The sequence below is a fragment of the Dromiciops gliroides genome, chromosome 6 (genome assembly GCF_019393635.1).
Source record: "Dromiciops gliroides isolate mDroGli1 chromosome 6, mDroGli1.pri, whole genome shotgun sequence".
In the NCBI taxonomy this organism is placed as follows: Eukaryota; Metazoa; Chordata; class Mammalia; order Microbiotheria; family Microbiotheriidae; genus Dromiciops; species Dromiciops gliroides.
Window position 1 is genome coordinate 156,072,282 of NC_057866.1, and position 14,352 is coordinate 156,086,633.

Genomic DNA, 14,352 nt, shown 5'->3' on the forward strand with positions numbered 1-14,352 from the left:
AGTAACTCATCCCTAACTTCCTGTCTTAAAGAATGACTTGGGACACTGAGGTTAAGTAACTTGTCTATGCTTGCTTCCATGGCTAGTATGAGACAGAGGCATGGCTCTCTGATTTGCTGACCACCTTCTATCCACAATAATACTTCCAGTCATTTTTCAGTCGTGTCTGACTCTTTTCCTTGGCAAAGATCCTAGAATGGTTTGCCATTTCCTTCTCTAGTTCATTTTATAGGTGAGGAAACTGAGGCCAACAGGATTAAGTGACCTTCCCAGGTTCACAGAGCTAGTAAGTATCTAAGGTCAGATTTGCAGTAAGGGAGATGAGTGTTCCTACTTCAGGCCCAGTACTTTGTCCAATGTACCACCTAGCTGTCATGATACTACATATCTCTTCATATCTATTGGTATAAGCTGAAAATGTCTATATTTGTAAAGGTATGCTCCCTTTCTAATGGGATTCATTTATACAGTATTATTGCTTCATATTTCATGCTATCAAGCTGATGTATTTTGTACAATCAAAGGAGTAGAAGCTATTCTCTAACTTTCCCTTGCTGAATACGATGCTCCCAAATTTAACTAAACCTTTCATGCTTCCATGTATACATGTTGCGGATCAAGCCACAGATTTAATGCTTGGGGCTTTGGCTCATCTTCATCATAGCTGATCAGGATAACAGTGTCAAAAAAAGAAATAAGAAAAATGTGACCAAAACCTGTTCAAATAGGTCACTGCCCTAAGAATGTCTCACTGAGAATCTAAAACTCAAGTGTAGCAAAGCGATGAGCAGAAGTGAATGCATAATGCTAAAGCATTCCACATTGGGAAGGTCAGCCATGACTTCCTCCTTGATAAACTCCATGTCATGACACTTGGAATGAGGAGCTATGAGTCTGAATTTTAACTGTGCCAAATGGGAGGTAGGTGTTAAGATCTTGGATGAATCATCATTGTCCTCATTGGAATTGTGTGATAATAACACCTGTACTCTATAGGGCTATTGTTAAGGAAATCAATCTGTGAAGTTGAAAATGCATCATTAAATCCATTCTAATTGAGGTTAATGTCACCTTCAATACACACTCAGCTGGTGCTTCTTCCTTGAAATTCTCTTGCTTTGAGTTTTGTGATGCTTCCAGGTTCTCCTTTTACATCTTTAAGCTCCATTTTCCTCTAGTTTCTCTTAGAAGACTCTTTCTTCCATTCCATACATATGGCTGTCCACCAATGTTCTGTTTTTGTCACTCAGCTTTTCATTATCCTCTCTTCCTGGAGGTAAACTAACTTTGTCAGTTACTATAAAAAGACTGAAAACTCCCAGGTGCTATAACTTTCAAGCATATTAAGGACAATTGCTAACTTCTTTAAGGAAATCTTCACTTGGATTTTCTATCACCATATCAACCATAATATGTCCAAAACTCAAGATTTCTTACTTAATCAAACCAACCCATTACTCCTACCAATTTTCCACTCATGTCAATAATAACATCATTGTTGAATAAGAGTAGAAACTTTGCAGTCATTTTTGCCTCTTTCATTTGTTATGTTTATCATGTGGGGTATGGTTGTTCAAGGATTGCTAGCACCTCTGGTGTGAGGGCTTTCCAATGCCCTTTTCAGGTCTGCTTATCCATCTTTGGTGTCTACCTGTCACTCAATTGCCACTTGTGGCTCCAGTTCCGCAAAGCTATAGAATGTGTAGTGGCCAAACCCTGGTAAACTGTGTTGGAAGATAGGTTAAACCAGGTTGAGGGTGACCAATAGGTCATAAATCCATCAGTCAGTGAGTTAGGGGGATGTCTATCCTGAACATATGAAGACTTCCATGATGGAATGGGCAGATGAAAACAATTTGTTTCAATGGCCATAAAGGTGGCTGTAGAGCGTTTCTAGATTGGTGAGATATCAATGGCCAAGGTCATCCATGTTATCCAGGGCCATCTCCAATTGTCCTGAATTTTGTCCTTGCACAGGACTTTAATGACTCTGTAAGATAGTGACTATGTGCAATTCTGCCTCGCTTAGGTCCAGTTCATGCACAAGACATTACCCTGTGATAACTTTGGTCCCCTTTGAAAATGAAGGACAAACAACAACATGTTTATCATGTAATCAAGTCCAGTTAATCAATCCTATTCTTGTACAACTCTCTTCTTGATGAAATTCAATCCAAAAACATTTATTAAGGACTTATTATATGTAAAGATGTGAGAGGGAATATGGTAGAGTGGAAACAGTACTGACCTTGAGGTTCTCAAGACATGGATTCAAGTGTTCTTTCTAACACTCCTACCAAGAGTAACTGAACTTAATTTATCGCTTAATTTCTTTTAGATAATAAAATAACAAGTGACTTCACACTCTAACCGCACCCCCCCCACCTTCCCAATATACTGATGCAAGCAGAGATCCTGAAGACAGACACACACAGACAGAGAAACACACAGAGACATGGTAGAAATTGCAAACAGGCAATTTAGCTTGATGTAAGAATTTTTTTTTTTTTCTAAATAGGTAGAGTGGTATAAAAATTCATTGAGAGCACCAGCAAAGAGAGTAAATTTCTCATTGTTGGAGTTCTTCAGGTAAAAGATAGATGATCACTTGAGAGGAATAGTGTAGAGGAGATTTCTCTTCTGGTACAAGTTAGGCTAAATGATACCTGATGTACTTTGTAACTCTAATATTCTATTATTCTCTGAAATATTGCCCATTTAGCAAAGTCCACTTCAAATACAACCTCTTGTATGAATCCGTTTCAAATCACACTATCTTCTTGCTCATCTCACAATTTTTTCAACTTATCTTATATTATTCCTGAACAATTTTCCATGTCTTAGCCTCATCTCCTTCACCAGATTGTAAGCTCCTTGAGATCAAGAATCATGTCATGCCTTTCTTTCCCATATTCACAGTGCTAGGAAAATGGTGGCGGGGGGGAGGGGGATGTCAAACAATATTTTTAATTGAAGTGAAACAAAAGCCAAAGACGGGACTTAGAAGATCCAAATGATGAAAACTAGAGAAAGAGTTATTTTGTTAGCTATACTGAGAGGAGCAGGGAAAGCATCACTTCTCTTGGTTATATTTCTTTTATCTTTAGGATTAATTTATGAACTGAACAAGAAATGTATTATTAATACCCTGGATTTGATACATGAAGTATACAGGTCAAGAGGCCAGCATGCTCCAAGGGAACACACAGTGTAAGGCCTTTTAATGTGAAAACTTCCTGGGATGGTACAGACCACTAAAAGTTATCTCAGAATCAATTTCCCCACTAGCTTGTTTTATATGACATGAGCCAGAGAGGAAATTGAGGGTATTTTCACTCTTGTATGAGAGCAAAGCTATGATGTTCTATACAAAAGAATAGGGCTAATCAAATTCCACTCCAGATTTTGAGTAGCAGGTGTCATTTATTTAAATATACTGGGGAACAGATGAAAATGGACTTTTTTTCCTGAATGCAAATAATTCTATATGTCCCTCACAAAATGCTTCTCTTGGTGCCCAATATCCTCTCCAAATTATTCACACAAATCTACCCACATAGGGGAAAGAGCAAATATAAACTCTAATCTTGAATTTGCTACACAATCTTTAGTTTATGAATTTTTTTTTTAAAGTGAGGCAATTGGGGTTAAGTGACTTGCCCAGGGTCACACAGCTAGTAAATGTTAAGTGCCTGAGGCTGGATTTGAACTCAGGTACTCCTGACTCCAGGGCTGGTGCTCTATCCACTGCACAACCTAGCTGCCCCTATGAAATATTTAATAGCCAAAATGGACTAACATTTTATTTTCGTTTTATTAGCTAAAAGCAATCTTGCAACTTAGGAGTCCTTTTACTCCTAAGAAGGATGAATGGAATAAAGATAAGTATCATAAATTTCTAGTTGAATAGAAAATGAATGCCATGATAAGACTGATTAAACAATATAATACTCTGGAAGCACATATATAGCTATTGATAAAAATTGAGTTATTCACTTCATTTTTTGCAAACACTGTCAAAATATTCAAGTGAGAAATGAAAAAACCTATTTCCCCAGCAGAATGTATTTCTCATGAGGGCAGGAAATATTTTGGGAGGGAATTGTTTTCTCTCTATATGGCCAAAGTCCTTTGTGGTGCCCATCATATAGTAAGGGCTTAGGGTTTTGTTTGTTTGTTTTAAATTGGATTGGATTGGATTACCAAACCCAAATGACTAAAGGATTTTACTTTTCATTTGTATTATTTAGTGTTATGTAGACACGGTCTTGGACTCAATTCACTTTCTGACCTAAGAGGCAAGAAAGAGTAGGTCAATGGGTAAATATAAAATTTCTCCATACTTCCTGGCTACTGTATTATTTTCCCCCTCTGATTGCAAGTTTTCTAAGGAGAAAACCATGATAGTTGTCGAATTCTGTCTTCCTTATCTTATCTTTTCTCAAAAGAGAAAGCCCATCACTGGGCAGAGAAGAAAAAAAGAAGATTTGCAAATTGACCTCAAGTTCCTTCCCATATTGCTGAAATATGTTTTCTTTTTGATTCAGAGAAATGCATGGCACTGAATTCAATGGAAAATAAAATTAATCCTATTTATATGCTATAAAAATCCAAAATTCTATTTCCATTGGGAGATAGAGGGACATACAGATTGAATAGATGAGTTTGAGAAGGAGAAAGCACTTTGGTACCAATTCGTCATCTAGTTGTAAGTATTGAAAAGAGAAGGTGAAACCATCTTCAGGAAAAATTGAAAACCCAAGTGTTTTCCCATGATTTAAAAATTGTTAATAATGACTGAAAACTACTGACAAAAAGAGAAATCCTGAAAATGAGAACAATAAATTGAATAACAAATTGAAAATCATAACTATGTAAATTAGTGATTCATTCCCATGGAAAAAAAGAATGAATAAGTATTAGAATGAGGTAAACAAAATCTCGTCTTCCACCTAATTCTTCTTTCAAAAGCTCAAGAACCGGACATGGATTTAATATTAAGAATTTCTTTGATATAAGACAAAGAAATATGTTTCTCTTCCTCAACCTCTCCATTATCGGATTTGGTTGCTAGCAAAGATGAATAATAAAAGTGTCAACCCTCATTGAACTCTGTACTGTATATTGCATAGAGATATATCCTTAAAGTTTTATTCTTCATCGCCATCCTCAAACATCAACAAATTTTCTGGCTAGTGTACATATTACTCTCACTCCCTTGTAGTCCTTGTACTATATACATAATTGAGAATAGACTCATCTATAGAAACCTAGGTATACCCAATTTTTTTTAGCATTATTCTCCACCATATTTCATGTACACCTTTCCTTTGCCACCTGTTGAAGATCCATTTGAGATGACTTGTCATAATTTCTTCCTAAGATACTGTGGCTTAATGCAAACCCTTGTTCCTCTTTCCAAGAATTTTTAGGAAATGTTTAAAGTCAATTAAACAATGTCAGATCTTTAAAAAAGAAAAAAGCAAACCTACTTTTATACTTTCAAGATTCCTATGTACCACAGTGGGGTAAAAAGCATTGCCAGCAGTTCTGAGAACACAAGCAAGATGCAATTTGATAAATAGCCTTCCATAATCTAAAACCAGGACTGTGCAGAAGCATGCTATCAGCATTTTCATCAAAGAAACTATTGACTTGTTTTCTATCTCATTTTATCATGGCCTTTTCATTTTGTTTACTCAGTCAATGAAGTACAGGTAGGAGAAGAGGGAAGGTTTCTTACCACTTTTCTGAGCTGTGATGGGATCTGTTGATGCTGAAGGATCCTGTTCCGCTTCTTTGGTGTTGCTGCTGCCACCACCATCGACAGCACTGTCACTGCTGCCTCCACCACCACCGCCGCCACTGCTGCTGCCGCCACTGATAGCACCATCTTTTTCAAGCAATCGATCCACCATAGCAATGATGCAGTTGAGGCTCTTTCCCACATTGGCCCACACCCTATCCTGAAAAGAGCATCAGCATCACTACACATTATCATTGAAAGAATTGGAGAAGAAAAAATTGATGCATCCCTTCTAGGAAAACATGTTAGGGAAGAGCTTTTGAGATTCAAAGACTGGGGATGGGCAAATGAATGTTAATTTAAATAGTCTCCATCTTTGGGAAGCTGGATGCTATAGTACTTTAGGGTCATAGGCTTAGAGTCAGGAGGACCAAAGTTCCAATCTGGCTTCAGATATTTATTATCTGGATGAGCCTGAACAAGTCACAACCTTTTCACTGTCTCATTTTTTCTCATCTGTAAAATGTAAATAATAGCAGCTACCTTCCAAGGTGGTGAGGTTCAAATAAAATAATATTTGTGAAGTTCTTTGTAAACCTTAAGTTACTATTAAAATATTAGTTGTTAGTAGCTTTTGTTATTACTCTTAGATTTCAAAGTAAAAACAAAAATACTTTTTTATTTTAAATTTATTATCTCTCAATGTGCACCTCTTTCAACAATATCAAGATGCTACTGGCTAATGTTATTAACATCACTATTTTCCTAGCAATATGGCATGGTGGCGCATCATAGGATACCATGGTTTCAGAAGAATAGAAATAGGAGATGTCTGGAAGACGAGTGAAGATTAATGCTGGGCAGACTGCCGAATATTACCAAGGGTGACTCGTGTGACAGTAATGGTGTAAAAGTTATCATTAAGGATGATTAGAAAAGTGCATGGGCTGCTCAGATATCAGAGTGAGGAATAGTAGATGGAAAGCCTGGGGCTATCCTGGTAGCAATGAACTAATAATAATAAAAATAATAAAAGATAAAGTCCTCTAGCTTGTTGGGTGGATTCCTTCCTTTACAGGAAGACAAGGAGAAGAACGGTGCAGTATGAGAAGGGGGTGGATAGATTTCAATTAACTCTGGTGGACAGAGTAATTGATGATGGCTATATCACAGTATTGCTCAATTATGTGATGTATTACTTTTTCTTCTTAAATAAAAAAGCGATGAGATGCTAGAGATTTTTCATCTTTATAATGCACTAAAAATTATATACGATTACAGACCCATAGAACTGAAAAATTTGACTCTAGTTCTGTGGTACACCTAGTTTAAATGGGTAAAAGCCACCTGGTTTTTTACTACCACCAATTCTCCTCTCTGAACTAGGTTTCACCCCAAAAACAGCATGTAGCTTTGAGGTTTGAAGAACATTTGCCTCATAGTTTATCCTGTGAGGTAGGAAGTTCAAGTATGATTCTCATTGGACAAATGAGGAAACTGAGGCTGAGGAAGGTTGCATGCCTCACTCAAAGGTTAAGTTGCAGAGTCTAGACTTGAAATTTGATATAACTCTGAATCCAGTACTCTACTAGACACTACCTCATTCTAATTTTCCATGCAGAGAAGCATAGGAGCAGCTAGGTGGCTCAGTGGATAGAGCACTGGCCCTGAAGTTGGGAGGACCTGTGTTCAACTATCACCTCAGACACTTATTAGCTGTGTGATTCTGGGCAAGTCATTTAACCTCAATTGCCTCAAACATCTGGGACCTCCAAGTTGTCCTGATATCTATCTTGCCACTGAACTCAGATGTTGCTGGAGGAGAGAGAGACTGGTGACCTTGCACAGCCCTCCTCCTTCAATGTAAGTCATGACATCACCCCGATTTTCAAGGTCTTCCTTGAGAACAAAGGACAAACAACAAACAACGACAATGGAGAACCATATATAGACATTTCCTTTCTCCCTTGTTCTGTTCCTAGGAAATAGTAGAACCACATCTTCTTCTAGTTGTCTTGAAGGGTCTTAGTGCTGAGACTTACAGAAACTTGTACATCTGGGAAAGGAGGTATATTAACAATCGAACGAAAAGATAATAAGTTGCAAAATGTTAGCAGTTGAAACCGATCCTAAAGGGAAGTGTGGAGCTGTTTGAACTTTCTTGGCTTCTCTTTGTTCCTGTTTGAAAAAAAAAAATAATAAATCTTCACCTCCTTTCAACCCTTGGGAACAATGGGCTTAATCATTTGATCTAGAGACACTGTTCAATTTCTCAGCTCTTTAGCATCCCCAAATGTTAGCACCATTCTCTGTTCTCCTTTCTCACCCTCAGTCCATTCCCCTAGATGCTTTAAGATGACTTTCAATCATATGAGGAAATTGGAGTCACCTTCATCTCCTTTTATTCTCTGGCTGATTCTAGAGAAAAACCTTGTTCCTTGGACAAGAAACAGCCTTCCTTGTCTGGTCTTCCAGGGTTTTCCCCAATGAGCTTCCATCCAGAATCTGCTCCTTGAACTTCTTCAAGATCTTGGTGGTTCATTCTCAGGATCTTTCTCTTTGAACTATCCACTTGGTCCTTCTCAGTTTGCCTGTGTCAAGTTGCCTAATTCTACTCTAATAATGTCTCTGACTTTAGAAGTGATCTTATATCCTGTATTTACTGCCCTTGGTTGGCACAGGAGTCCCTTTTGTTTCTGATGGCCATATGGCATGGCTCTCCAAAGCTTAGGTTCCAAGATCTCCTACTCTGAGCCTGGAAAGTCTCTCCTAGGAGGGTCATTTCTCCCTCTCATTCTGAGCCTATGATTCTTCTTCAGGAGAAATGATGAACAATGACCTGACACATATTTGTTCTCATTACTTCCCTCAAATTGCTGAGTAATGGCTTCTGTCCCCCTCCCCTGAGTACCAAGTTTCACAATTAGACAATTATTTAAGTATAGAGTAAATAACCACAGAATCTTTTCTTGGCACCAGTAAAAGTAGGACCTAGGCCAACACAGTCTGATGTTTTGGAAAGAATACTGGATTTGCAATTAAAGACTTAGGTTTGAATTCTGGTTCTTATTTAATTCCTGTGTGTACTGGAACAATTCACTGAACACACCTGAGCCTTAGTATCCTCATCTGTAAAATGAAGGGGCTAGAAGTCTCTCAACTCTGCTCTCCTCCATCTTGAAAAGATTATACACAAAACTATCCAATTCAATATAGTTTAGTCACTTCAAGTTACTTAGGAAGACCACTCTAACAATGAGTAAGTTCAGAGAATAGTAATCTCAAGTATGTATGGAAGATGGTGGCCATCTGGTTTCTCACACCAGTTCAGCTACTTGATATTGAGGAAAAGACTCCAGTATTTTTAGTCAGAGAACTTGGATAGCGCAGTGTATTGGGAAGAATGCTGGTTTTGAATAGCAGCTTTGCTACTTACAACCTATATCGTAACTACTTAAATTGAGGTTTGCAAGCACTTATGGGGTCATATAACTGAATGTAGGGATTGTGGAAAATTTGGCAACAGTAAAAACTTATGTATACCTATTTTATATGCTTATACAACTGGGCTCGTGTGAAAATCTTCCAGGTGAAAAGGAGTTGTGAGTGGGAAAAGTTTAAGAAGCCCTGACCTGTATGACCTTGGAAAAAAATCACTTGAACAAGCTGTGCCTCAGTTTCCTTAAATGTAAAATGAGGCATTTGGATCTGATCGCCTCTAAGGTCTCTTCCCCTTGTATAACTATGATCATATCATAACTATAAGTTTAGAAAAGTCATTAAACATACCTCGATCTTGGTTTCTTCACCCATAAAATAAGGTGATCCTTAAGGTCCCTTCCAGGTTAACATCCAATGGGCCCTAGTAAAAATGGAACTTGACCTCCTAGGACTTCTAGTTCTATATTAATATTTTATAATATTCCATAAATGGACACTCTCTTGCCCTCCACTTAGCTTTTTGTAGTGTTAAATTGGTTCCTGATCCTTTTCCTCCAACTTTAGGTGTATAGCAGGATTTGAGGGAAAAAAGAATGAAGACACTGAACCCCATCACACACTGATACTATACTTTGCCTAGCACAAGAAACAAAGATCATCAAAGCTGCCACCACATCCATGAAATGGGGAGAGCAATAATTGTATGGCTTACCCCACAGAGTTGTCTTCAAAAAATCATGCATTGAAGCTAAAATTGTTACAAGTGAGCTGTCATTATTATTACTTTTATATCATGCCCTGTCAGATCATAAATTAGGCTCTTGGCTAAATTAGATATTTTTGCAGATAAGTATTTCAAGCATCAAGAAAATGTGATAAGTCCTCCATTCAAAAGAAACTGAGTTTGACATGTCTGAAAGAAAAACATTACCTCAAACTTCTAATTAATCTGGAGAGTAACTCTGATTGCTTACATACAATTTTTAGGAGGAGGGAAATTTTCTCTGTATGGGCAACTTCTAGCATCTAAAGACCCTCCTTTTATATTATTTCTCATCTGCAAAGAGAATTGCTTGGATTAAAACTTGACCCTGGAGACACCATCATTATGTGTCTGAAGAAGGGCTTGAACCCATGCCTTCTTGAGTCCAAGGTCAACCCTCTATCTCCTCTACCATCAAACTTTTCATTTCTGCACATCTTAATGAATGATTCAACCCTCTTCTTCTACAGAGAAAATCAAGACCGAGTGACTTGCCTAGGTTGCTAGCAGAAGTGAGATTCGAAATGAAATCCTCTGATTCTAAATCTGGAATCTTATTTTCCATGCACAACACGGAAACTGTTTGAGGAACCAAAAAAAAAACCAAAACATTAATTCAATTTAATCATTAACTCGACACTTTGAAAATAACCATTTGCTTTGACTTAATTGAGCTGCCAATCTCTCCAAATGGTTTGGATACGTAGGAATCACCCCACAGCCCTGGAAGAACCAAATCCAACTTTTACTAGATGCTTAAATTGATGTCAAGCTCACATCTTCCCAGGGCTGTCAGCACTGCTGCGGTACAAGGCTGCAGTGTGCTATTAGTCACAAATAATTCTCTTTTTTTACTTATACACAACCATTCTCCCCAAAGGAATGATAGCAATTGCTTTCCCTGGCAAATCCATATAACCCATGCTATTCAGGGCCTACTTACACCATCCAGGGCTAAGTCCCAGCTTCTTCTCTGATGAAGCAATCGTGTACCCACAAGGAGTAAGAAGAGCAAATGAGCATATCTCCTCCAGTTGGGAATGCAAGGGGGAATTATGTAAAGCCAGTGTTCCATCATTAGTCATGCTGGGATTCAGTGACTTGAGGCCATAACACAACCAACTTAATCACTTCTACCCTGAATATGCCTGAATAAGTAGTATCAGCTAATTCTTTAGGCTGTTAAATTGAGAGATGAAGCAATTACCTAGATTATTCTATTCTGTTCTATTCTATTCTATGTCTTCCTTCATCCCAGGAAGAGAATTAAGAACCACTGAAGGAGACCTTGTGTCCTCCAGTTTCTATTTCTGTCTAAACAACTACACTACTGGGCTGATCTGATCCAATTTTTAGCCTCCTGGGCAGATATTTTTGGTCCTGTGGATTATAAGTTCATGGATTTAGAACAGCAAGGGGACTTAGACATCATTAAGTGTAATCCATTGATTTTATAAAGGCACTGAGGTACAGTGAAGAATCATTAAGCTACTTGTAGCTAAGCATGTAGTCCACAGAGTGGATAGACTCAGGTAGACCTGAGTTCAAATCCATCTTCAAAGATTTCCTAGCGATGTGACTCTGTCCAAGTTGCTTAACCTCTGTCTGCTTCAGTTTCTTCATCTGTAAAACGGGGAAAATAATTGAATCTACTTCTTAAGGTAACTGAGGACACAGTGAGATATATGTCAAGTGTTTTACAAACGCTATATAAATGCCAGCTGCTGCTGCTGTTGCCCATGTTCACAAAACTAATGTCTGAGACAGGATTTGAACTGACTCCAAGTCTAGTTCCCTATTTACCACTCCAAATGTTACTTGTGGGATATACTCAATGTCCTGTTTTTGACTACTTTTTCGTGCTATGGGACCTACCCAGCTTTTCTTCTCAGTCTATGCTACCTTCAACATATCTACCATCTCCTGCTTCTAAGGCTATGCCACTTTCAAACTGTCCTTTTTGCAATTTTCCACTCATGATACTCCATTCTCCTGTCTCTGTACCTTTCTTGCCTGGAATGCACTCCCTCACCAGCACCTTGCAGAGTCCCTAACTTCTTTAAGACAAGGTTCAAGAACTATTTTTTTCCAATAAAACCTTTACTTCTTCCTTCCCTAAACAATTTCATCTTTATTTTGCATAAATTCTGAATATACTTACATGTCTACCCATTGTCTTTCTCAATAGAGTATAAGCTTGAGAATACAGACTACTTCACTGTTCTGTTTGGAACTGCACTATCTACCACAGTGTCTTACACAGTAGAGGCTTAATAAGTATTTATTGATGGATTGTTTGATTTGTTTTCCATGAAGCTGTTTGCTGTTTCAATTGTCTTCCAACCTGCTCAGTGATCTTATCAGCCTCCAAAGATTCAATTATCCTCTTTTTATATACATCTATGCATCTATCCTAGCCTCTTACCTGGGCTCCAGTTTTGCATCACCAACTACCTCTGGACATCTTAACTGGTTCTTCTGTAGGCATGTCAGTTTGGTGCTCTCATTAAAACCCCAGGGTTCAATTGTCATCTGTGAGCAGATGATTCCCTATTCTATATATCCAGCCCTGATCTTTTACTTGAACTATTAAGTCTACATCATCAACTGCCCCTTGGACATCTTGAACTAGGAATCTCAAAATTGAAATGTCCACACAGAACTTATCTTTCCTCCAGAAATTTTCCCTCCTCTGAACTTCCGAATACCCACTAGGGCATCAACATCCTCCCAGTCACCCAGACTCAAAAATCTTGGATGTCATTTACAATTTCCCATTGAGACTCATCCTACATATGTGATCTATCATCACCCCTTGCTATCTCTCTCTTCACAATATCTCCTACATACAAGTCCCCTTCTGTCCATTCACATTAACCACTGTCCTCATACCTCATTCCCTAACTCCTGTAATGGGCTTATGACTGTCTCATGTGTTCCCCCACTCAAATCCACCCTTTGATCAGTCATTTTCCTCACATATGCGTCTATATCATTTTACTCAACAATCTCTAGTGATTCCTTCCTACCTCTAAGATCAAAGGGCTTTGAAATCCCTATATATCCTGACCCTTTCCTACCTTTCCAGTCTTCTTGTACTTTTCTGTTTATGTTCTCTATGATCTAACAGCATTTGCCTCCTTGCTGTTCTTCATATACAACGCTTCATAATTCTATGCCCGTCCCTTATATGCTCCCCTCCCCCCTCACTTCTGCCACCTGCATCCCCAGGATTCCTATAAGACTGAACTCAAATCCCACCTCCTGCAGGAGACCTTTCTTAGTCTTCCCTCTCTTCCTCTTCCCCACCACTGTCCATGCCTTTCCTTCTGAGATGGCCCCCCATCCATTCAGTATATATCTGGATTGTGCCTAGTCATTAACATGTCTCCTCCATTAGCATATGAAGTCCTTAAAGGCAGAGACTATTTTTTCCTTTTTTGTATCTCCAATATTTCTTATGCTGTAAGATTTTAATAAATTATAAATTAATCAAGTAAATAAAAATAAATTTATAATAAACTAGTGATTGATTGATTGGAGAGCATATACATGCTATACAGTGGTAAGGCTTCTGAATGTCCTATAAGTCCTTTGGCCTCTTTCATATCTTAATCCAACATACTTTTGACTCTCTTCCTCTGTGTTTACCTTTGCAACAAAGCCTTCACTATGATGAAGGAATATTTAAGTTTAGTTTAGAGGGGGAAAGAAAAGATGAGAGAAGAGGAGAGAAGAGAGGGAGAGGAGAGAAGACATAGAAACACAGAAAGGAGGAAAGGAGAGGAGAAAAAAGAGGAGGGGGGAAGAAGGGGAGGGGGGGGAAAGACAAAGAAAGAGCCAGACAGAGAGAGAGAGACGGAGACAGAGGGGCTTCCACTTAAATATAGCTTCTTTTTTAGAGATCATATCAATATGAATGTGATTCCTTTCCTCTAATAGGATATAATCCCAGTGGCTTTTTGTCAAGGATCTTACATGTAGAGGACCAACAGTTATACTAAAGTTTTTAGGCAGTCTAAAACCTCTTTTTTCTTTGCCACCTCCTCTACTCTAGGTACAAATGGGAACCTCACAGAATTAAGGTTCAGAACAAACAATTCATCAGCCAGCCATGTGGTGGGGATCCACTTCTTAAAGAAGCTGGGGCTCGGAGAACATATACTTTTACCTATTGATCTATCTATTTTTCTATCTATCCCAAACTTTAAGCTTTTCCAGTCAGTAGAAACTGCAAAAACTTGCATGGTGTTGGCATAAATTCAAATTCTATCTCAAACACTTACTGTCTGTGTGATTTTGGCCAAGTCATTTAACCTCTTTTGGCCTCAGTTTTTGTTGTTGTTGTTGTTGTAAAATGTGAATAATAATCACCTATGACTCATAGGTTTGTAGGTTGAGA

At 38.2% G+C, this 14,352-nt stretch overlaps 1 protein-coding gene across 3 annotated transcripts in view; it reads right to left on the reverse strand.

The window, feature by feature from the left end:
• The window catches only part of INPP4B (inositol polyphosphate-4-phosphatase type II B), a 965,936-nt gene that overhangs the window by 142,510 nt on the left and 809,074 nt on the right, over positions 1–14,352 (reverse strand). For all 3 annotated transcript variants that reach the window (XM_043973131.1, XM_043973128.1, XM_043973129.1), the window contains one exon: positions 5,744–5,966. In XM_043973131.1, coding sequence (XP_043829066.1) covers positions 5,744–5,966 — 223 coding nt within the window. The remainder of the gene's footprint in view (positions 1–5,743; positions 5,967–14,352) is intronic.